Raw genomic sequence first — 22,117 nt, 5'->3', positions numbered from 1 at the left:
CCCTCCCTGCCCATAAAATGCCACCGTCAGGCACAAAATGGCGGAGGGCACGTCCATCGACCATCGGATCAAAACGTTCTCTTGCTAACAGCATTATCAAGTTATGAGTTACTCACTTCTTCACTTGACATGTTCCTCTGAAAGGTGAGGCTGTTTTGCTGTGTTTTTATCCTTTGCTAATATGCGCATAGCAGCCAATGGGTGAGCAGGGGAAATGGGTGCCGAGGGCTGGTGTGGAGTCAGAGGAAGGCGTGGCTTGATACACGTCTTGTTTTGGTCTACAGACAGTGCTCAAGCTTCACCTAGTGGTGAAAAAATGGCTTATTGCTCCTTTGATGTTCCTGATGGAGGTGGATTGCCCAGGTGGGTGGGATCTGTGGCGAGATCCTGTAGACGGCATGTGGTTTGTCCTTCTGAGTGTCTGTGTTTGTGTATTTTATATGAAAGACTTTCAATAATGAAAAAGTTATTTATTTTTTTAGTTTGTGTCAGATAAATTAAATGGCAATAAAAGATTCTGAACATGTTGAAGAGACAATCTGTTTTTTTTTTCTTCCAATTATTTCAGACAAAGCAGGAAAAACATCTATGATTAGGGGAAAAAGTGAAGGTGTGTGGAGAGTGTGAGTAAAAGAGCAGAAATCAGCAAAAGAGAAAAAAAATGTCTGGACGTTAAGACGCAGAACAGTGGTGGAAGTGTTAAAACGATCTGAATTCAAGCCGAGCATACTGAGTTCTACCTGCATAAAGCTGCGCTCATAAACCGGAAACCCTCATATGCAATACATATTTCTGTCTCCAGTGCTTACCTGGAATCTAGAGTCAGTTTGAGATCACTGGCGGAGCAGGGGGGGAAAGTGAGAAAGGAGGTTGTTACAAATTAAGGTTAGCTTGTAAGCAAGCAGGTTGGCATGCAAATTCAGTCAACGCTAAACACCCACACAAAGGAAACGTTTAGGTGTGTCTGGAGCCATTTCCACCAGACCAGATTTTAAATGAAAAGGTCAACATAAGACCATGCAAAGACATCCTGGCATCAAAGCAGACAAGCAGAGAAAACAGCTCAATATGTTGTATTGTCTTAGAATCAGAACTGCTAACGTGTGTAAGTAAAGCAGTGAAGTCCAAACCTTTTGCAACAGGGGCTAATATTATTAAAGGTGCATAGCCACGTTAATTGACTTTTCTTATTTATACGTCAGTAGCTCACTCTGGTTGCATACAAAGTTTTTATGAAAGATTATCACATCTGTATTAGTCGTTTTTTGGTGTTTTACGCTTTGTCTTTGCTCAATTTGTTACTAAATAATGCATTTTGTGTTTATCCTTAATAACAGAGGAAGCACGACACTGAACACATGCAGCAGGGGATGGAACAAGGAAGCGACTAACGGCTGTTAGCATCTCCCAGCGAAACAATGAAGAATGGTTCAAGATCCAGTGAAAAGAAAATGCAAAAGAAACATATGATTCAAAGAAGAAAAAACCTGGAATGTCTCTGGGAATACAGTCTGAACATTGGTGTTCACTGAAGCGGACGCTAAACCTGCCGAGGCTCAGATGTGAAGTTCTTAAAGTTGCTGTAGATCTTCCATCACGCCGAGCTGCTGCTTTACTGTGAGGCATTTCAGAGGATCAGGCTCAGTCCGGCATTATTTACAAGTGATTTATTAATTAAGCAAACCGGCATTATGGTAGTTCTGCGATACTGCCACTAGATGGCGCCACATCTGTTTATATCTATTTTTATCCACATAAAAGACCATCAAAACATTATCTGGATGGAGGCTTGGTTTTTATAACTTTATCTCATCATGATCAAATGGTTTTTGGTCTATTTTAATAAGCAAATAACGTGGCTATACACCTTTAAGTGGAAATTAATTGGGGTGCCACAAAAATATTTTTTTGAATAAAAACCTTTAAAAATTTTAATTTGGATCTTTTTCCTTTTACATGCTTAACAATAAACAAAACATGGAATATTTTAACGGCAGAAATTAATTAGTTTGATTTCGTAGTAAAATAATGTGCAATTCATATTAAATCCAATATTTCAAATGGATCTCACACTGTTGCCCTATTAAAAGAAAGGCATAACTTATGGATCAACGTAATCATGCATAATTAGAATTAAATTGCAATAAGCTTTGCAGTTAGGGGCCTGCACAGAATCATTTTGCGGGCCCCAAATGGCCCCCGGGCCATGGGGACTTAGACACCCCTGCTATAAAGCATTTTGGTACGGGCTTCACTTTGGACAATCAGTAAATATGTACAGTTGTGGTTAAGAGTTTACATTTAACAGTAACGGTGGCCATGAAACTCGTATCAGCTCGAGTCTTTCAATAATGTCAGGTGAATTAAAATCTGTTTGTAAGTTCAGGAAGAACCAATCAACCATCAAGGTTTAACGGTGCGTTCCTTTTACCACAGAAGTTGGAACATCTGGGATGACCTGAGCTCACTCCTATTAGCAATACAACCAAGTGATGTACTTTGTCTCTTATTCTTACTTTCTGTCTTTATATTTTTTACCTCTGAGCCAATCAGCATGGTTAGGTTTGCTTTTCGCTTGGCTGCTGGTATAGAGTAAAGGTTATTTCTATTTGTTTTTCCTTCTTGTATAAAAAGTAATCTTTTAAAGTATCCCAAACAGATATGCAGTTAATGTTCATGATTAGTGTCTAAACTTCAGGCCGTAGCTACATATTTATCCTAAATACATTCTGGGGCTCTGCTGGCTGTTTGCTAAGTGACGTAGCTATTGTTTGTAGTTCCACCGTGATCTAAAAGGTTGAGGTAACAGGATTTCATCTCTTTTCAACAGCGCCAAGCCAGCTGATGCAGCAGCCGAAGCTAAGCCCAGAAATACCCCAATGATTTAACTCCTCAAAATGTTAAACATTTCATTTAAGGAGTAATTTCAAATGAACATAAAGCATCGAAAGAGAGAGACAGAGAGAGCGAGAGAGCTCCTTAAATTTGGGAGTGGCTCTTCAGGGCTGTCGATAAGATGGATAAAACAGAACATGTGTAAAAAAAAAAAAAGGAAAAAGAAAAAGATAAATGAAGGGGTTTACTCTTCTGCCTGGATGGAGTCAGATGGAGCCACATAATTGCTGGGGATATAGCCGCTCTTTCCGGTGGTCAGGGAGAGCGCCAGCCACCAGTCCCCTTCCCTGCACAAACAAAATGATAAGACAGCTTTTAAGCAAGGTTTGCCACAGATCCGGCGCACAAAGATCCGGCGAAGATGGCTTAACACGGTCTTTAAAAGCATGAATCAAAGAGACATATTGGTAAACACACACACAAAAGCTACATTTGGGCACATTTGAGTTCTTGGCTGTCGCAGAAGCTTGATACATATAAGCCACGGTCGCTCTACTGTTAAATTAAAAACAAACAGTTTGAAGCCACTAAATCATACAGTCATGCATTCATGTGGGTATGAAATAGAGGGGGATGCAGTTGCTGTATACTTTATCAGGGAGTGGGGTTGCTGCAGCTTTGCAGCAATATCTTCACTTAGAGAATTTGGGCCAAAACAGGGTTCACTCTCGTTACCTCTAGCTGACCTATTACGGTGATAGTGCTGCAAGGCTTTGCATCAACTCCCCTGGATTACTGTAACAATGCTTTCTGGGCCAAGGGCAGAGTTATGTGATGAAGTGGTATTATGGTGCAGAGGCATTATACAGGATGCGGTCTATTGGAAACCCAAGGTCAGACGTTCAGTGTAAATACAAATACCAGGGGGGGAAAAAAAGCTTCACAAACCTGCAGCTTATCTTCCTCCTACAAACAAAATGATGGTTTGTGATGCACAAACGGCGAAACAAAAACATGAAGGGGGAAAATAGTGGAAAAGCAGAGAACAAGTTAAGAGCAGCAAGGCAAACGTCACAGAGCAGCGCAAAGTGTGGAAACAGTACAAGACTGCATTAGCAAAACTTTAAACACTTTAACTTCTAAATAATCAGGTTCAACATTTTCTAAAGTTTCTGAACTTTATTCATGGAAATGTTTTATGTTCTTCTTACATCGTTTTTACCGTCTACATACAAAAGTTTACAATTAAGGTATAGCAGACAAATTCATAATGAACTTAGCCTACAATGGTCAGGCTTGTAACATGACAGGAGATATAGATGGATGGACAGACTGATGGATGGATGGAAAAATGCCGCATGGATTGATGAACTACCATATTTTTCGGACTATAAGGCAAACTTAAAATCTGCTGGTGAAGATTCTCAGTCATCCAGGTCATGATCATTCCAAAAAAAGTTAAAAACAAAACAACTGAACTTTTTTCCGAAGTTTGAAGTCTCGCCTGAACCTAACGACTCCCCATTGCTAAGGGGTGGACCAGTTTCGGTTAAATTTGCATGTTATCTAAGCCATAATAAGGCGTTTCTGGGCAATAACATAAAGCTTGGAACTCCACACTACTCCAGACATTTGAATTGAGAAAGCTTTCTGGATGGGAAGCGAAACGCCTTTAAACTTCGGAAAAAAGACCAGTTGTTTTGTTTTTTCTTTTTTTTGGAACACATTTAAAATCCTTAAATTCTCTTAAACATTGATGCTTTGGTTTATAATCCGGTGCACCTTATCTATGATCACCGTTGTGCTTACTGGCTGATTTTATGTGCTACAATACGCTCAAAAATCTGTTACAATGTGTAAGTACGACTTTGGTTAGCAACGAAGTCGCTCCGCTCACTGGATATTCTGAGCATTACGGTACACTGTGTCACTACCTGATAGGACCCCTGAGCTGTCTACAAGACTGCCTGACTGTAATGTCTAAACTAGAAGTGCATTCATGTAAAGGCCCCCGCATACTAAGGCATACTTCACTCCGCAGAGGTCCATGCATACGGGTACGTGCACAGCTCAATTTTTACAACTTCTCAGAGGCAAGAAGTCTTTACATCAAACTGTTTTCTATGTGATATTGAGCTTGATACACTGAGCTGCTCCAAGCAGGCGGTCTCCAGGACGCAGCATCACAGTCCCTCTGTTCTCACTGACAGGTGGGAGCCTGCTGGAAAAGAAATGGCTCTAGGTGCTCAGCTAGCTAATCACACATTTTACCATCCGTTACGCTGCTTCGTTCCACTGGCAGAAAGTCTGGGAATTGTAGGAATTTGCCACAAGAAACGAAGGCAACAGTACGCTGGATTATGAAGGGTAAAACGTCCGTGGAGAGTCAGCGTGGAGTCCACCAAGCTCAAAGTGCGCCCAAATATGTGGGAGCCTTTTGGCAGCACGCGTCCAGAGTACGCGCTAGCAACAATAAACTAGTAAGATAATTGAATATAAAAGTAAAATTGATTCTGGCCTTATGGGGCGGAGTGATATTACACAGTTGGGAGGAATATTTAGTGCACCTTATAATCCGGTGTGCCTCAAGGTATGAAAAATACGGTATGTTATTTACGAATACACAAACAAAAAAGGTGGACAGGTGGATGATTGATAGATGTACGGATGCGTGGGTGGATGAAGGGATGATAGACAGACAGTTTGATGCATGGATAGATGGACAGACGGATGGACAGAGTAAATTATTCATGGATGGATGTAGAAATGGAAGGATGGACGTCCAGAAGAACGGACTGAATGGATGCATTGAGTCACATTACCTTACGTGGTTATATCTAAATGAACCCGACAGTACAGGTTGGCACAAGTTTGACTTTAAAAACCTCTTTACTAATCTAATTAATTAAGAGCTGTTTTGACGAGCTACAACTGAATAATGATCCAGATCCATTTTTTTTGTTGTAAGGGGCCAGACACAGCAATAATCCACTATTGTTCAATGCTTCTGCTTTCTAGGTCAGCAGTTTGTTGGTGGGTAAGCAGGATTCTCTACACCGTCTACGGTTCACTGCACCCCTATGGATAATCCACAAGTGAAAAAACAATCATGAGCCTCCCCTTTAAACATGTTAGCACTCCACTTAGTACATAAGTAGGTCTGGTTGAAAGCTCGGCTCTTAGGAAAAACAAATGATACCTGCTAGGTCGGTGCAAAGGGGCAAAAAGAAAATAGATTATCTGAAAATACTTGGGAAGATATGTTCTGATGGTTATACTTTAGAAGGAAAAAGAGCCAGAGGTACAGCTGAGCTGTCATATATGCAGTTGCAGTTTGTTTAGGGGGTCAACAAAAGGGGGAAAAGGCAGTAAATGTTTTCTGTATTTGTCTTACGTGTTATTTATTATCTGGAGACGCTCCCCCTTCTTGAAAGACAGATCTGTCTCTGTTCGAGACTCGTAGTCGTACAAGGCCACAAATGCCGTCACACCTTATGTAAAAAGAGAGAATGGGGCTTTAATGAGCTGCCAGATGATGATGTAACAAAAAAAGAAAAGGAAAAGTCTAGAAATCTCACCTGCTAGGGTTATTCTGTTCGAAGAGATGCTGTGATTTTCCGCGCCTCCAAACAGAGCGAGTTCGGCATTATTGGTGATTGACTGGTTGTTACTGAGACCCGTGTCCACAGTTGGGCTACGGTTGGGTGTCGCTGACTGTTGGGCAGATTTGTGGTGGTGACCGCCAGCCCCTCCCCCAGAGCTGATGTTGCTGTCAAGGCTGCGGGTTCGCTGGCCGACATCTTTGGGCTTACTCTTGGATCCACCCATAGCCAAGGCCTGTAGAGCATTCAGCGACCGTGGAAGAGTTAGCGAGAAGGCAGATGAAGAACAAAAATAAGATACAATTTCTGTGTACCGTAACATGAAAATTACACATAATTTGACATCCAGCAGTCTAGCTTTCATGTCAGATTGTTCATATAATCCACTTAGGGGCCTTTTGACCACCACAAAGCCAGACACTGAATCCAGAGAGGGTCTGGAAATGTCCAATTTCATCCATAAAAAAGGCACACAGAGACCAGTATCACCCAAATTTCCCCACAGACAGATGAGCAGCTGTCACTCTTTGGTTTCATGACAAATAGGAAATCTCCCTCATAAAACTGCCACCAGCAGAGCAAGCGCACAGGGAATGTACGGCACAGACAACTGCGAGGCCAAATCTCTGCGACAGCTGCAGACAGTCAGAGGAACTGCTGTTAGCATCACTTTCTTCATGCGGCGCTCAGAGATCCCCCTCGGGCAACGTATTGTTGAACACAGACAAGTCCGTATTGTCCTCTGTCTAAAAAAAGTGTGATATTTTTTAAAAGATGTTCACATAAAAATGTACAGAAAGTTTGGTAAAGGTCTCATCTAAAGTAACACAGCCAATGCTCAACCCTCATAATTAAGTGAAAACTAGAGTTTAACCGATGCAGTTTTTTTTAATGCCAATACCAATTAAGTTGACATCAGTATGGCCGATACCTGATATTCGCTGCTGATTTTTTTTTAGGCCAATATTGCTTTTTCTTCAACTGTTTACATGATAAAAAAATGACATAATGATAACAAATGTAATGTAAGTCTCAAAACCTGTGTTTAAAGCAGCTAATATTAATCAGCTTCACACCGCAGTTTGAAAGGTACACAGAAAAAAACCTGCGTTTTTATCCAAAGGGAGCTTGGAGTAGAGCTTCTCCTCTCTACGTGTAGGAGACCCTAGGGCCAACCCAGAAAAAGCTGGATAAACCATATTTTGCCTTTGGCCTGCGAATGTCTAGGGATTATTACCCACGATTAGCTGGCAGAGGGAAATCTGGGTTTCCCTCGCGGACCTGTTCCTCTCAACTGAGTCTTGAATAAGTAAAAGGCATTGGTCTGATGCACAAAGACACCTCTATATGTCTCAATAGGTAGGTTGAAAGCTGTCTTTCTTTATCAAATTGGCCAAGCATGCATCATCTTCAAATTCTGTTTAGACTGAGTTTTGATGGGCGCAATGAAATACAAAATGTACAGGGCTAAATTAAGAGGAGGACTGGTTTACCTTAAATAACCATAAAATAATGTGAATAATTGTGCAGATTTAACTGTGTAGAAGAATATTAATTTACCTGTTAAAGCTAAGTGCATAGAGGAGTTGAAAGTTCACTTTTTGCACATTATAATGGCACATTCCCAAAGCTACAAAACAACTTCCCACTATTAGTCCTCCACAGTCGTGCATGACCGTTGGCATAAGATGTTTACAAGCTTAAATTACTTTTCATTAAATGCAGCTTGGTGGATGAAATGAAAAAAAAAAATGTCCATTATGGTTTGATCTGTGAACAATACAATGTTTCAGAAGTCTTCACGTTAGTTCAAACAAATGTTTGCTCAGAACTTCTCAGAGTCCGGACATCTTGAGGTCCGAGGTCAAACCATGCATGTTTGACCTCGACAGAAACCTTTTGTAACATCCACATCTGGGAGTTCTGTCAGCGGTATTTAATATTTTTTCACCTTTCACTCTGTCAATAATTATTTTTCATCTTATAAAGTACTTTTCATCCTAAAGTGGGTTATATTATTTTTTACTATGACCATCTGGTGGTCACTAGACGTCACACACACCAAGAGAAGGAGACGTAATGGTGAGATGAGCTGTATTTAATATCATATAACCAATTAAACAAACAAACAAAAAAACACCAGAAATTTGAAATCTTTTGCGTGATAGCGGCTCTTTAAATAGACTCCTAATAGACAATGGATCCATAATGTGTTCTGGATTCAGTAGATTTACGATGAATTGCATTTTCGTTGTCTATTTCCTAAAATTGTTTCATCACAGTAAAAACAACACACGAACCCTAGGCTAGCCACTGGTATTTAAATAGATATAGCTGTGGGGGGTTTGGCTGGAGGCACTAATTTACAGAAAAAAGTGTTGTGGGGGCTGGGAGGCGGTGACTGGCCAGTCATTATGATAAGTAGGTGAAAGTAAAGGTTAAATTAGGTTACGTCAAGCAAACCCAGCTTTCTGCTCACATCTGTTGCACAGCTCTTCCGTGCATCTTTGAGATACACCAAACGGGGCCCTTGAATTCAAGGGTTTACGAGCAAAGGTTCAGCTCTTAAATGAGAGAAATGACATTACTCTGTCTGGCTGTACTCAAATCAGACTGAGTGACGGACTTATGACACATGGTGGAACATATCTGGCCGTAAAAGGCAAAGCAAAACAGATTAATCTGTCAGTGAATCATCTTGAGTGGTCCTCCATGGCTGCAACTCCCCTAGCATGGGTAATATGAGGTAAAGCCATGCAATGTGTCAGTGCGTAATGTGTAACCCAAAGTGGGGCATAGTTGGGCAGTGGAAAGGAAAATATACCTGATTTAAATCCTAAAAAGTATGTTTAGAATTTGTATTCTTTGCAGAATAATTTATGTTGAGTCAAAACAGACAGAGACCATCTGGGAACTAAGTCTTGCAACAACTTCTCAAATGGATTTGAATCTGGACTTTGAGGGAATCCTAATAATCTGATCTATGATCTTAATTCTAAAAGAGCAGCTTTGGCTGTATATATACGTAGAGTCACTGTAGTGCCATAGGGTTAATCTGCCCCCCCCCCCCCTTTTCCCCATGTCTTGCTGCCTCCAAAAGGTTTTTTCAAGATTTGTCATGCATTTAGTTCTATCTTTCCATCAACTCTGACCAGCTCCTCGGTGTCTACTGATAAAAATGTTCCTCACGCGAGGCTGGTTAATATGTTTGGAACGAAAAGATGCTGCATCATTTGATGGAAATGAAAACCATCAGCCCACAGGTGACTTAATCTGAAGTCCAAGAGAAAGTGAAACCGGAAAACGTATGCGGCAGGCAGGTCCAATTTGCTGAAACGTCAGTAAAGCAACTCAAAAATCATACTCAGTAGTCTATATGACCCCCATGTGCTCCTATGCATGTCTGATAATGTTGGGACATAATGGATAGTCTAACGTGCAAACTGATGGACGTAAATATGATTTTCTCTTGACTTAGGTTAAGGGAGCATGTAGCCCGGTCAATGGTATAAATTTCTTCATCCTCCAGGAAATACCTGTATAACTCTTGGCACATTGACATTAGCATGCACCAGGAAGAACCAAGGAGCCACTGCACCAGTGAAGGGTCTGACAATGGGTCTACAGATTTCATCTTGATACGTAACTGCAGTCAGTATGCCATTGTTTATCCTGTGCAGGTCAAGTAACTGCCTGTCTGCTGGAATCTGCTCCATGCTCTTTAGACTGTGCTGTGAGACCCAGCAAACCTCCTGGAAACCGTGCTGATGTGCCATCCTGGTGGAGCTGGACTGCCTGTACAACCTCTGCAGGCTCCAGGTATTTGTCTTATGGTACCAGTAGTAACACCGACCCTGGTCAAACGTAAAATTAATGAAAAAGAAGGCAAAAACCGAGGAGCGAAAACATGCCTGTGGCCTCCACCGTCTCATTGTTCCTCCTGTTGTTAATGTCATTAACACCGGAGCAACAACCTCCTCTACTACAGAACGGACCAGATCATTATTCCAAAAGTTTAACTGATTTCATGTAATACTCAGATAAAAAAAAACAGTGTATTTGGGAAATTATTTGTACTTTCAGAATCAGAATCAGCTTTATTGGCCAAGACTGTAGACACAAACAAGGAAACTGACTTTGGTTTTATGCGCTCGCAGCGTGCAGACATAAATGAATAAACTTTAGAGGGAATGAAACGAAGAATAAAAGAAACAATATATGTTTATGTATATGTATGTACAGGGATTTTTACAATATAAATATATATATTTTTTAAAGTAAGGCTGGTTGTGGTTGTGCGATATGCTTCTTTTGTTATACAGCAGAACCGCTGACTACTTAGGCTGTAAGATGTTTATTGTGTTATCAGATTGGCAGTCTTGGGGGGGGGGGGGGGCTGCAGTTTTCCTGACTCTAGACCGGTAACAAACCTGAATGAAGGGAATATAAGCCCTGACGATCCTCTCTTCGTATCCATGCACTCCTTTGTAGTCTGTCTCACAGATCTCCAGTAAAATAGATTATGGTTTGTGTTTGTACTGTTAAAAAAAGTGAAAACTTCAAACAATACAAATGGTTTAGCAAGGCATGTGAGTAAAGAAGAGATGACAACAGAAAGGAAGGAAGGAACGCAACAGAGGTGTCTTAGGTTGACTACAGTGAGGAGGGGGGGGAACATGACATGTAATTGCTGAGAAGTCGATGGGGCAGGACGGTAGATATGCACATCCCCTTTGGGTATGTCTGCAAAAAAATGGGGTGGGGGTGCATGTGTGAGGGTTAACCCACAGTACCAAGAGAACAGACACAAAGATGCCGGGAGGCTCAGGGAGCTCTTCTTTGTTGGTTTTTTGCTTTCTCCCCAAGCAGCCTCTTCCCCTTATTAATAAGCCGTCTGCGCTGCAAAAAAAGCAACTAAAATTTTCTTGAAATGAGCATATTTGTCCTTTATTTGAGCAGGTAAATAAGATGATCTGCAAATGGAATGAGCATTTTGACCCTTAAAATATTTAGTTATCTGCGCTTGAAATAAGACGATGGAGATGACTATTTTAAGTGCAAAAAATCTTACCCCTTTGGCAGATCATTAAACCTGCTGCTCAAATCAAGGACAAACACACTTATTTCAAGACAATTTTACTTACTTTTAGTTGCTTTTTTTTGTAGTGTGATGCATTGCAGAGTGGCGGAACCACCTCGCTCTGCTGCAGCCGTCAGTTGTCAGAAAGCCTAGGCCAATCCTCAGATACGCAGCTTTCACTCGCCTTAATGTCGGCTTAATGATCCTCAAATGCTGCTTAAAGACCGATCATGTGAACAGAGCGTTAGCAAGAACGAACGGAGCCGATATGGCGTTGAGGATTAAACCGGATGTGCTGCGTGCAACACCGACTCTGATGTCAGAAAAGAAATGGAAAGAATAGAGAATCACTTCCTCCAGACTGCCGCGTTTTGAGACCAAAACTCCATATGAGGACCAAATCAAGTAAAACATGAAAAGAGCATTAAGTGAGCCTTTGGTCTGTCTCAACTCTCAATTTCCAACAAAGCCATCTTTTGTCAGCTCTCAGCAGTCAGAATGAACCGCATACAGGGACGGGCCTGTGGCTTACTGGCTGCGTGGAAATATGTCTGGATGGCAGGAAGGGGAAAAATAAGAGGAGGGGGGGGGGGAATCAGAAGAGTCAGCAGTCCATGTTTGTGTCAAAGACCAATGTTGCTGGAGAGGTGTTATTATCTGCAGAGTTGATGATAATGAGAGGTCAATTCTGACCTCGGAGGAGTGAGTTATTCTAAAGAGCGGCAATTCTCCAGGAGGCAAAGCTGCTGCAGGAAAATCCCACAGGCAAAGCAGGGGGATGTGGCTGTATGGGTGGGTGGAAGGGTTACAATTAGCTTAATTATGCATAAGATCTGGCAATAAATTCCAAATCCTTCGTGCCTCTGGAGCTTTTGGGAAATGGGAATAGTCTTTTAACGCGGCTGCTGGGGCTGTTTCGCTACACGGCACACTGCTTATCAATGCATCGTCGTCTATTCCCATTTCACGTGAAAACAATTGGTTTCTGAGGAGTGTCCTTTTATTGAATTTATATTTCAGTCTTTAACAAGATTCTGAACCAGTGAGTAAGTTCGTCACAGAGGTTCTTTTTTTTTTTTCCTCCACATAACACAGCTTTTGTAAATGAATTCAGCCGTGCTGTTGACCCCCTTGGAAAATCTTTTGTGACGGATCATGAATAACAAAACAGCTGTGAACAAAATCTCGAGCAATCTTTCTGCAGAACGCTGTGTGTGCAATCTTAATAAAATGTTTTCAAACTACAAAGTCAAGCAGAAGAAGGCGGAATGTAAATTTAAAGCTGCTGCACAGTGTTTTCTATCTGGCCACCTATAAATATATATGCTGGCATATTGAAAAACGCATAAACATGATGAAATGAAGGAGATTGTTGTGGAACATCGAGTCCAGTCATGTCTTTGAAGCATGGGTGTTGCCTTTGATGCATTCCTGCTCTGAATAGTACATGAGTATTGGGAGTAAAAGTGTGGAGTTCAGCATTCAATCCTCTTTTATTTATTTTTCTTCTATTCTTGTTTATTTGACCGTCTAGGAGGACATTTCAATGCTCCAGGAGTGCCACCAAGCAGCTAGATACATTTTAGACAAGCTAATTAGAAAAAAAAAATCATGTTAGTTTCACTTTTAGTTTTAAGCATCTAACATAATGAGGTGAGTTGACCGTCTGCATGCTGTAACGTGAGATTAGGCCATTTCACGATCTGTTCATTGCTGCAATATTTGAGGCCAAGTCGAGTAGATTTGGTTGCAGTGTTGCACTTTAGAACTGCAGTCAGGACAAGTTTCTGTCCAAAAATCTGCTGCAGCCTGACTTAGTAGGAGATCTGGGTCAAATATGTAGCATATTGTTAAGCTATTGCTTTTGATATAAGATCTATTGAATGGATTTATCACTTTTTTAATCTTTCTTCACAAAATGTTTATTAATTTCTATAAGGCATATGAAATTCTTAATTTTAATGTATGCTTTGGCTAAAATTGATCTCACAGGGGCCATATAAAATAACAGTCTCAGCACAATAGCAGAAAGTCAGCTCATTCCAATGTAGTCCATTTAAATTCAGTTCAATTCTTTACAAAATGCAGATTTTGTAAATAAGTAAAAATAGCTAAAAAAAAAAAAGCAACTGAACTGCATTAATGCAACTGATTCAATTACCTGTCTTTATCAAGGATCATATTTTCTAATCAGCTCTAGAACATTTTATGTTTTATTATAAACATACACGCCAAGTTCTGACCGTCTCAGTCGTATTTTCCTTGGGCAAGACACTTCGCCCGCATTGCCTGCTGGCGGTGGTCAGGGGTTCCGGTGACGCCGATGTATGGCTGCCTTGCCTCTGTCAGTCTTCCCCAGGGCAGCTGTGGCTACTAACAGCTCACCACCGTCAGGGTGTGAACGACTAGTTTGAAGTGCTTTGGGTTTAAAGTGCTATACAAGTACAAGCCTTTTACCATTTTTATGAAGTCCTGAGAACTGACTGGTTCAGTCTGCTTTAGACCGGGATGGGGGGAGGGGGGGGGGTGTGGAGCCTTACCAGACTGACTTATGCCTCGTGTAAATCGGCCAGACTGACCGACTTACACAAGGGGATCTTCAGTGGTTCTGATCCTGATATTTTTTCCTCACAGTCCGTTTGTCTCGCAGGATGCATATCTTAATATTGTGTGTTATGTAAACAGGCTGGAGTTTTTTCCCCCACTGTGAAATATTTACTCTGGTATTTACTTTTATCTTCTACTCTTGGTGTTTCTGTAGAGATAGCTTTAGATTAGACTGGTTTGTTTCTGCTCGTCTTCTTCTTCTTTTCACTGCTGATAATTCTGTGTGACTGTCCACGTGTTTGCCACTGTCACACCCGAATTTCCCCTTTGCAGGACAATAAAGGGATTCTTATCAGTGACTTAAGCAATTTGAAGGAGGTCATCATGTGTCACTTCAGCCCAGAGCATCAGTTAAAAGCAAAATGATCTGATTCGTAGTGTGACCCCTGCTCTGGACATGTCACATAGTGTACATCAAAGACAGATGAACACCAACACGGCCCCCCCCCACCCCCACACCCCCACCCACCTCCACAAGTCCACTTAAAGCTGAGCGAACAGCAGCTGCCAGACCACAGGAAGATACGATGGTGCTTTTATTGCATTTGCATAAGCAGGCATCAGGCATTTAAGGTTGTGCAGCCTGTTGCCATGAAATGGAGAGTGTACGAGGGGATTTTAAAATCAGTTGCAGTACTGGTATAACAAACGGAGAAAAGAAACATTTTCCAAAGTCAGAGATGCAAAAGGTCCAAGCCTGTTGTGTTTAAGGCCCTTCACTGATTTGACGTGTCACAGAACATGTTCAAGGGATCAGAAAGTCTGCGAGCATGTTCAGATTCTGAAGAGAGCCTGGTGGATGTCTTCTTTCATCTTAATGTCCCCTACGTAATTACTACAAGGGGAGGGGAGGGGGGGGGAGCAGAAAGGCTTTGGCTCCTGCGTCACTTGCCGCCAATTGTACCATAATCCAACCCTGCTAGTTCTGTCCAGATTATCATCTATTTTCTAATCGTATTCACAAAATGCAGCAGTGACATTCCATCCGCGGCTTTTAACCATAGGCGAGGCAAGAAAGACCAGTCCAACAGCGGCAAACTACAGCAGCTGCCATGAGCGTCAACATTTCCCCTTACTGTGGTACAAGAAAAAAAACATCTAGAGCATGTCAAACTGTTTTCTCTGATTGTGCACAGGTGGGTTAGAAATCGCTGGTTTCAAACAACAAGACAAAAAATGATGGTTTAGGTGGGTGACTAACACGTTTAAAGGGTTCCTATTTGGAAAACGTGCTGTGAAAGAGTATTTGGCCCGTTACAGATTCCTTCTGTTGTTGCTCTGTTGTAGACCCAAAGACCCAGATCTTAAACTTAGTAAAGATAGCAGGTAAAATAATGGGAATGGCTTCTCCTCTGTCTTCACAGGAACTTTTTGAGCAGTCCATCCTCAGACAGGCAGATGAGATTTTATCCGACTCCTCTCATGTGCTTCACTCTGAATTTGTGCTAATGGAAGAAGGTACAGGACCCCCTTATGCAAACATAACAGACTTAAACATTTGTTCATCCCATTGTCTATAAAACTTGCCTCAATGTGCTCATGGTTTGGTATGAGAAGATTAACAGGGGAAGTGCTAGACCACATGGTCTCTTATAATCTACAGCAAACTGGGAGGGCAGTGGCGTTTGAAATTATCCTATTTATAAAGGTTGATTTGCACAGTTTTAATATGATTGTTTTAGTCGAATTGTGATTTATGAACTGTTGTTACTATTGTATATTTATTTTTTATTTTACCAAAACTCCTTTTATTGATTGAACATGTAGTGCAATGCAGCTGATCCTTGTACCCAAGGCAAATTTCTCTCAAAGGAGACTAATAAAAATACTTTGACTTTGTCATGCTAAAATGTTGTAGATAATCAACCAAGTAGGGATTTTGTTTATTAAGAGAAAATGCAATGTGAACCAACAAAGCTCTATGACAAAAAGTAATCCCTCCCCTAATTAAACCTGGAATTAGTTCTGATTAATTGAAATTAATTGGCTCAGTTCCACTAGCAACACACAGGCGGTGCTCCGTCAAACCTTTGGAATCAAAAAATCCTGCCTGACAACATGAAGTATGCCAAAAAAAACTCAAAAAACTCCATGTTATCCTCTAATGTATAAGAAAATCTGAAGAACCAGGCGACTTAATTGCTCACTAACAAAGTGCCTAAGTCTCTTCTATGCCTTTGGGATTTCAACAAACCCCAGTAAGAGCTGTTAGCCACAAATGGAGAAAACAGAGGAAAGGGAATCAGATTATCAAATTTACTCCAGGAGGTCACAAAAGAACACAGAGCAACGTCTAAAGGACTGCAGGCTTCAGCTAAAGTCAGTGTTAATGATTTAACTGTAAGGAACAGAATGCGGAAGAGTCCCCCAGACCAGAAACTGCTGACCAAAAGGAACACAAAGGCCCACATAACATTCCCTAAAAACATCTTGATAATCCCAAAGACCTTTGAGATCGATGCAGTTTATTTAAATCACGCTACTTCACAACACGTCACCTCAAGGCAATTTACAAAGTCAGTTCTAGCATTGTGTTGTTGACTTCCCAGCGTTCCCTCATGCTAAGCATGCATGTAGCGACGGTGGAGAGGAAATTATATCGACATGTATTAAAAGAAAAATGGAACTTTCTGGAAGGTCTGCATCGCGTTCCATCTGGCATCGGAAAAAGAATCACAATTCCAGACCGTCAAACATGGTGGTGGTCGTGGTGAGGTCTGGAGCTGCTTTGTGGTTTCAGGACCTGGGAGACTTGCTCTAATTGATAAATTAATTAATTCTGCTCTCAGCTAGAAAACCCTGAAAGATCTGGTGTGCTTGAGTCATTTCCATCTCACCAGCCAGTCCAGCCCTAAGAGAAGACAAAATGAAGGTTTTGGAGTGGCTGAAATTTGACAGAGATGATGATTTCAACAGGCCGTCCATGCCTGAAAACCTTCCGGTGAATTAAAACAATTCTGCAAATAAACCTGGATTAAACTTCATTCACACCGATGTAGAAAAAAAAAAAAACGTGTCACAGTCATCGCATGTTTCCTCATGGCTGTTGTTACTGCCAAGGCTGGAGAAACCGGTTCTAACGTTTAAGGGGCTGTTGGTTGTTCAGGTAGGGCCAGGTTGGTTTGGCTAGCTCTGTTCCTTTGCTACATTTAATTAGCATTTAAAAGCTGGTTTTTATTTACCCACGTTGTCCTTACCTGATACAAAAGACTGTCTGAAAAATCTGAAACACATGATAACAGAACTAGAAACAGTAGAAATCTCTCTCTTCCCAACACGGAGTTTCAGAGCGTCCCAAAGATGACGCTACACAGAAAAATAAATAAGGAATAAAAAAAAAAAAAAAAGTTCATCCCTGTTTGGAGGCCTGTAGGTAAACACCCACCCCCGGTGCCAGGGCTCTGCTGAGTCCTGGATAAAGTGTGTACACAGGCCCAACACAGGCAGCACAAAGACGGGGAGGTGGCGAAGTCAATATTTACTGTTGCAGACACGCGCGCGCCCCCGTCGTTTCCATGGAGGTGATGCCGAGCATTCCACAGAGCAACCAATTGCACAGATGTAAGATAGCTGCACACACAGTCACACTTTCTGGGCCAAAACTCCCAGAGAGAGCGCTGCATACCGATCTGATGAAGACGAAGGCCAGATTAGCCGAGGCTTTGTGAAATATGTGGGACGTCTGACGCTTCCCACAGAGATACGGGAGAGGAACGGAGACCGAGAGGGGACTAGACGGAGAAACGGAGACCAGGGGAGATCACCTGGGCATTTTCCTCAATCGGAGATTCTAACTGAAAAAAAAAACAAAAACATACATCATGTTTAGTCGTTTACTCGCCTCTAGGGAGCCTGTGGCACTTCTATAATAGGATCAGGGGTTGAGCCCCTATCCCTTTCACTGTGTGGAAATGTGTGTACATTTCTTTGCAGTTGCGTATAACAGGAAAAAAAATGACCCAGATAACCTTTTGTTTGCCAAACACCGCAGAGAAACCAGGCATTAAAGTGATCTGACAAGGCCAGCAGCTGGCCACTGAATCCTAACCCCCCGGGTTTACAGGGAGGTTTTATTTTTTTATTTTTTTTGTTCTGGTCCGACTAAACGCTGCTGGCAGCCGCCGCAGGTTCATGGATTTTCTGTCATCCACTGCTCCTAATCCGAGTGTGACATCTATCAAATTATTTTGGGATTGAAGCTCAGAAAGAAAATATCTGGGTCATTTGAAATTGTGGGTTGTGTCGCTTCCTGCTGACCAGGGGTGTCCAAACTTTTCGCACCACCATTGGCCGAATTCAGGAATATTAAAATTGGAATATTTTCATGGAACAAAGTAGAAAGGATCAAATTATTGCAATTGCCTAAAGCTTCAGGACGAGGTTTTCTATTATTTTGTTCTAGAAATAGCTTTTAAAATAGAGCTTGCTGCATTCAACTAATAAGCAATTGGTGCTGATGCAGCTGGATCTTTGTGGCCCTACTTATAAGGATATTAAAACAAAAATTTAAGCTAAAAGAAAAAAAACATGACGACTAATAGAAAATACTTTGTGTTCTACCTACAATTTTCCATTTAAGACTATATAAAATTGTCCTAGAAAATCTCGTACTATAAAATTGCAGGAAGTGTCCATCTGCGTCAGTGCCATTTTCTGGAGGACTAAATTTGTACCATTGTTGGATCGCGGTCGGAGGCCCCACTGATGGTACTTACAGATTCACTTCTATACAGAAACCCCCTATTATTATCTTTAGCTGTCACTTTATACATTTTATATTAATTAACACTGTATATTCTTCAGTGATGGTGCCAAGGCGTAGGTTGTTTGTACCTGTAATACTTTATCGGCTGGTTTTGCTGTTCTTTTTATCTCTCTCTTTGAAGATGGAGAAGCAGACTGAGGATGCTATATTGCTCTCTCTTTTCTCTCCTCTTTATTCCTTTCGGCATTTATTTATTTTTTTTGCATTTGTTTGTCTCCTTTTTTTCCTCTTCCATCTTCCTATTTTGTGTCCATTTAACATGAAATAGTCTCAGCATAAATTCTAATAACAAAATGATTGGATGTCAAAAAACAAACCTGCATGACAGACAGTTGCTGATATATTTATTAGCATGGCAACCCGCCAATTCCATGGCAGGAACTCAGTGCGTTCAGGCATCTTGAGATGAAGGTGACTTACTGAGGTTCATACCAAGCATCACAATGAGAATAGAATACAATAGAAATTCCTTTATTCTCCCACAGTGGGGAAATTCAGGAGTGACAGTGGCAAAAACAAGCCACAGTGGTAAAGAAAGGTTGCCGTCTGAGTATTTCTTTAGAAACAGCTGATTTTCACAACCACCTTACATGTTTACAGAGAATAGTCAGAAAGGCAGAAAATATCCAGTGAGTGACAGCTGTGAGGAGAAAAACAGGCCTTGTTGATGCCGCAAGTCAAAGGGCAATGAGCAGGCTGGTTTGAGATGGCAAAAAACTAGTAGCTCAACACAACGGCAGCAGCTCAAATATCCACTTATTACAACAAAAGTGTCCTGAATGGCACGTGTCAATGTAAACTACATTGAGCTTTGAAGCAGACATGCTACAGCAGCAGAGAACCACACAGGGGTGCCTCTCATGTTATATAAGAACAGGAAACTGAGGCTACCATTGACACAGACTGACCATAAGTGGACAATACCAGAACAGAACACCCGTCATACGTAACAATCACCTTAATATCACTGCCTACCTGCACACTATCATCTCAGAATATCCAAATGCACATCGCAATAAACAAACCTTCAAATCATCACTGTTCAATAATTACCTCATTATCTGTTATCTGTGACTTTCCTAAACGGCAAAACAAGAAGTAACCGTTGTTAATTGACTGTTTGACAGTTGTTGCCTTCGTTATGTGTCACGTGAACCGGAGTGGCCGAAGAGAATTTCGGCGCGGTAACACGCGGTGATAAAATAAATTATTCTTGATTCTTGATGCCTGGTCCGATGAGGCTACATTTTTTTTATTTTTTTTTATTTTCACAGATCAAAATAGAAACTCAGAATACATCAATACAATAAAAAATAAAAAATGTGATGGAGTGTGACAGAAACCCCTTAGGGCTTATACCAAAGGCCACACCCCTAAACCAACAAAACATCAGGCAGCTCACATTATGAAAGTCCTTTCATTCAAGAGAGAAAACAGAATAGACATGTACAGTAACATTATTTTTTACATTTTAGCTTTCAGATTTCAGGGAGTCAGTATTTGTAAATTCATTCATCACTGTCTTTTTTGGATAACAGTATTTTTTTCAAAGACTTTCTACCATTTATTTCTGAAGATTCCAAATATTTTCCATATTCATTCCATAATTTTGCACCACGATGCCGAAAAGAAAATTGAACTTGAGTTTTAATACTTAACGGTAAATGAAAAGACAAAGCTTGTCTAGTATTATAAGAATGCACTTGGCAATTCTTAACATTTCGAACGTGGTATTCAGGTAAAGGGGCAGAATTTGGTTTAAACTTCATCAAAGGATGAATTCATCCTGCTTTTTTTGTCCACAGCCTAGGCTGATGGGGCGGGGGATAATTTCTATAGAACATTTTGGGCCCTATGCCCATCCCTGTGTGAGCACGGTGTACCCAGCTTCTGATAACACACAGTCTCACCTCACTCCCATCCTCTTTAACTGGTTTCTTGAACATGAACACGAGTTCAATGCACTCTTTAATGGCCTCCACGATTAATTCAACTCATCACAGAAGATTCACATCAAGGAAGTGGAGCCTTCAAATCTGCAGCAACTGCATAATGGTGTCGTGTCAATATGGAGAAAATCTCTGGGAATTTTTTCCAACACCTTCTTGGAATACTTGGAGTCCAAGTTTATGTGATCAAAGCGTCCCGTCAGGGTGTCCAATGGCTCTGGGACTAACGCTGAAGGCTCACGGTTTAACGACTGCCGATCAACCTTCGCCAACTTGGGGTGGGGAGCACAAGCTAACCCGTATAAGCTAACTCATAATTCAGTGCAATTTATTTCTAACTAATCTTTACTGCATTCGATTGTCTTAGATAATTAGAACCCTGAATTATATTTCACTAAAGAGAGACCGTTTGAGAAACTATTTGAGATTTGGATAACGGCAACCTTAACCTAAGGCGTGAAAAGGATAATTTATAGACTGGTCAAACTTAGATTGCGCCTGAAATGTTTGTGATGTTTATGTAATGGTGATGGTACTGAAACAGCAATTTCCCTCTGGGATTATTAAAGTATGTCTGATTCTGATTCTGATGATATATATGTTGCAAACCAACATTTAGCTTCACTCATTTGGAAATTTTGAGAAACCACAAGCTAAGAATTGTAATGTTTCTGTGGAAAGTTTTTCAAAACCCAAATAGCTGGTGAACATATCAACATCTGCTGCACCGCAGCTTCACAGTCAAAAGGAAACTGAATGTCAAACACGTCAATGCAAATGTAGGATATTTTACGTCTGAGAAAGCTTTATTGCAAGTTATGAGCAGTCCCTCAATGCTTTAATACCAGAAGAGACGAAATCCGGTAATCAGTCTCTGCTGTGATGAACTTAGTGTTCATCTTTCTTCTTTCCAATAAAATTGTATCAAAAATGCACTTAAAAGCTGAATTATCAGACATCAAATTGCTTTCTTCTACAAAATATGGAGTCAGGAATGTAGATATTTTCCCAAATTTCTAAATATATGCTGGCTTTATCTGTACCGACCATTTAATTACGCTGAGTAGGTTAAAAGACTCACAAACTCACTCTCCAGGCTTTTACATCCAGCCCGCTTTCAACACCTCCAGCTTAGGCTTTTAAGGGATTGCATCACTATTTCGGTTAAACAAGAAACCGCCCTTATGGGAAAACAACGCCAGGCTCCCTGCCGGCTGGGTGTTAGCTGGAGTAGCAACGGATGAGACAGTTGGAGGACGTTTTTGTAATCCCTCCTCTA

General features: G+C 41.0%; 1 protein-coding gene across 5 annotated transcripts in view; it reads right to left on the bottom strand.

Annotated features, from left to right (window-relative positions):
• The window catches only part of src (v-src avian sarcoma (Schmidt-Ruppin A-2) viral oncogene homolog), a 52,121-nt gene that overhangs the window by 15,628 nt on the left and 14,376 nt on the right, over positions 1-22,117 (bottom strand). For 2 of the 5 annotated variants that reach the window (XM_012853280.3, XM_036141874.1), the window contains exons 2-6: positions 6,414-6,672; positions 6,230-6,326; positions 3,784-3,801; positions 3,084-3,182; positions 810-836 (exon numbers count right to left, since the gene is read on the bottom strand). In XM_012853280.3, coding sequence (XP_012708734.1) covers positions 810-836; positions 3,084-3,182; positions 3,784-3,801; positions 6,230-6,326; positions 6,414-6,663 — 491 coding nt within the window. In that variant the 5' untranslated portion in view covers positions 6,664-6,672. Of the gene's footprint in view, positions 1-809; positions 837-3,083; positions 3,183-3,783; positions 3,802-6,229; positions 6,327-6,413; positions 6,673-22,117 lie in introns of those variants that run through there. The other 3 variants (XM_036141872.1, XM_036141865.1, XM_036141876.1) reach the window with 3 other exon arrangements.

The sequence above is a fragment of the Fundulus heteroclitus genome, chromosome 1 (assembly GCF_011125445.2).
Source record: "Fundulus heteroclitus isolate FHET01 chromosome 1, MU-UCD_Fhet_4.1, whole genome shotgun sequence".
In the NCBI taxonomy this organism is placed as follows: domain Eukaryota; kingdom Metazoa; phylum Chordata; class Actinopteri; order Cyprinodontiformes; family Fundulidae; genus Fundulus; species Fundulus heteroclitus.
This window is presented reverse-complemented; position numbering and strand designations above follow the sequence as displayed.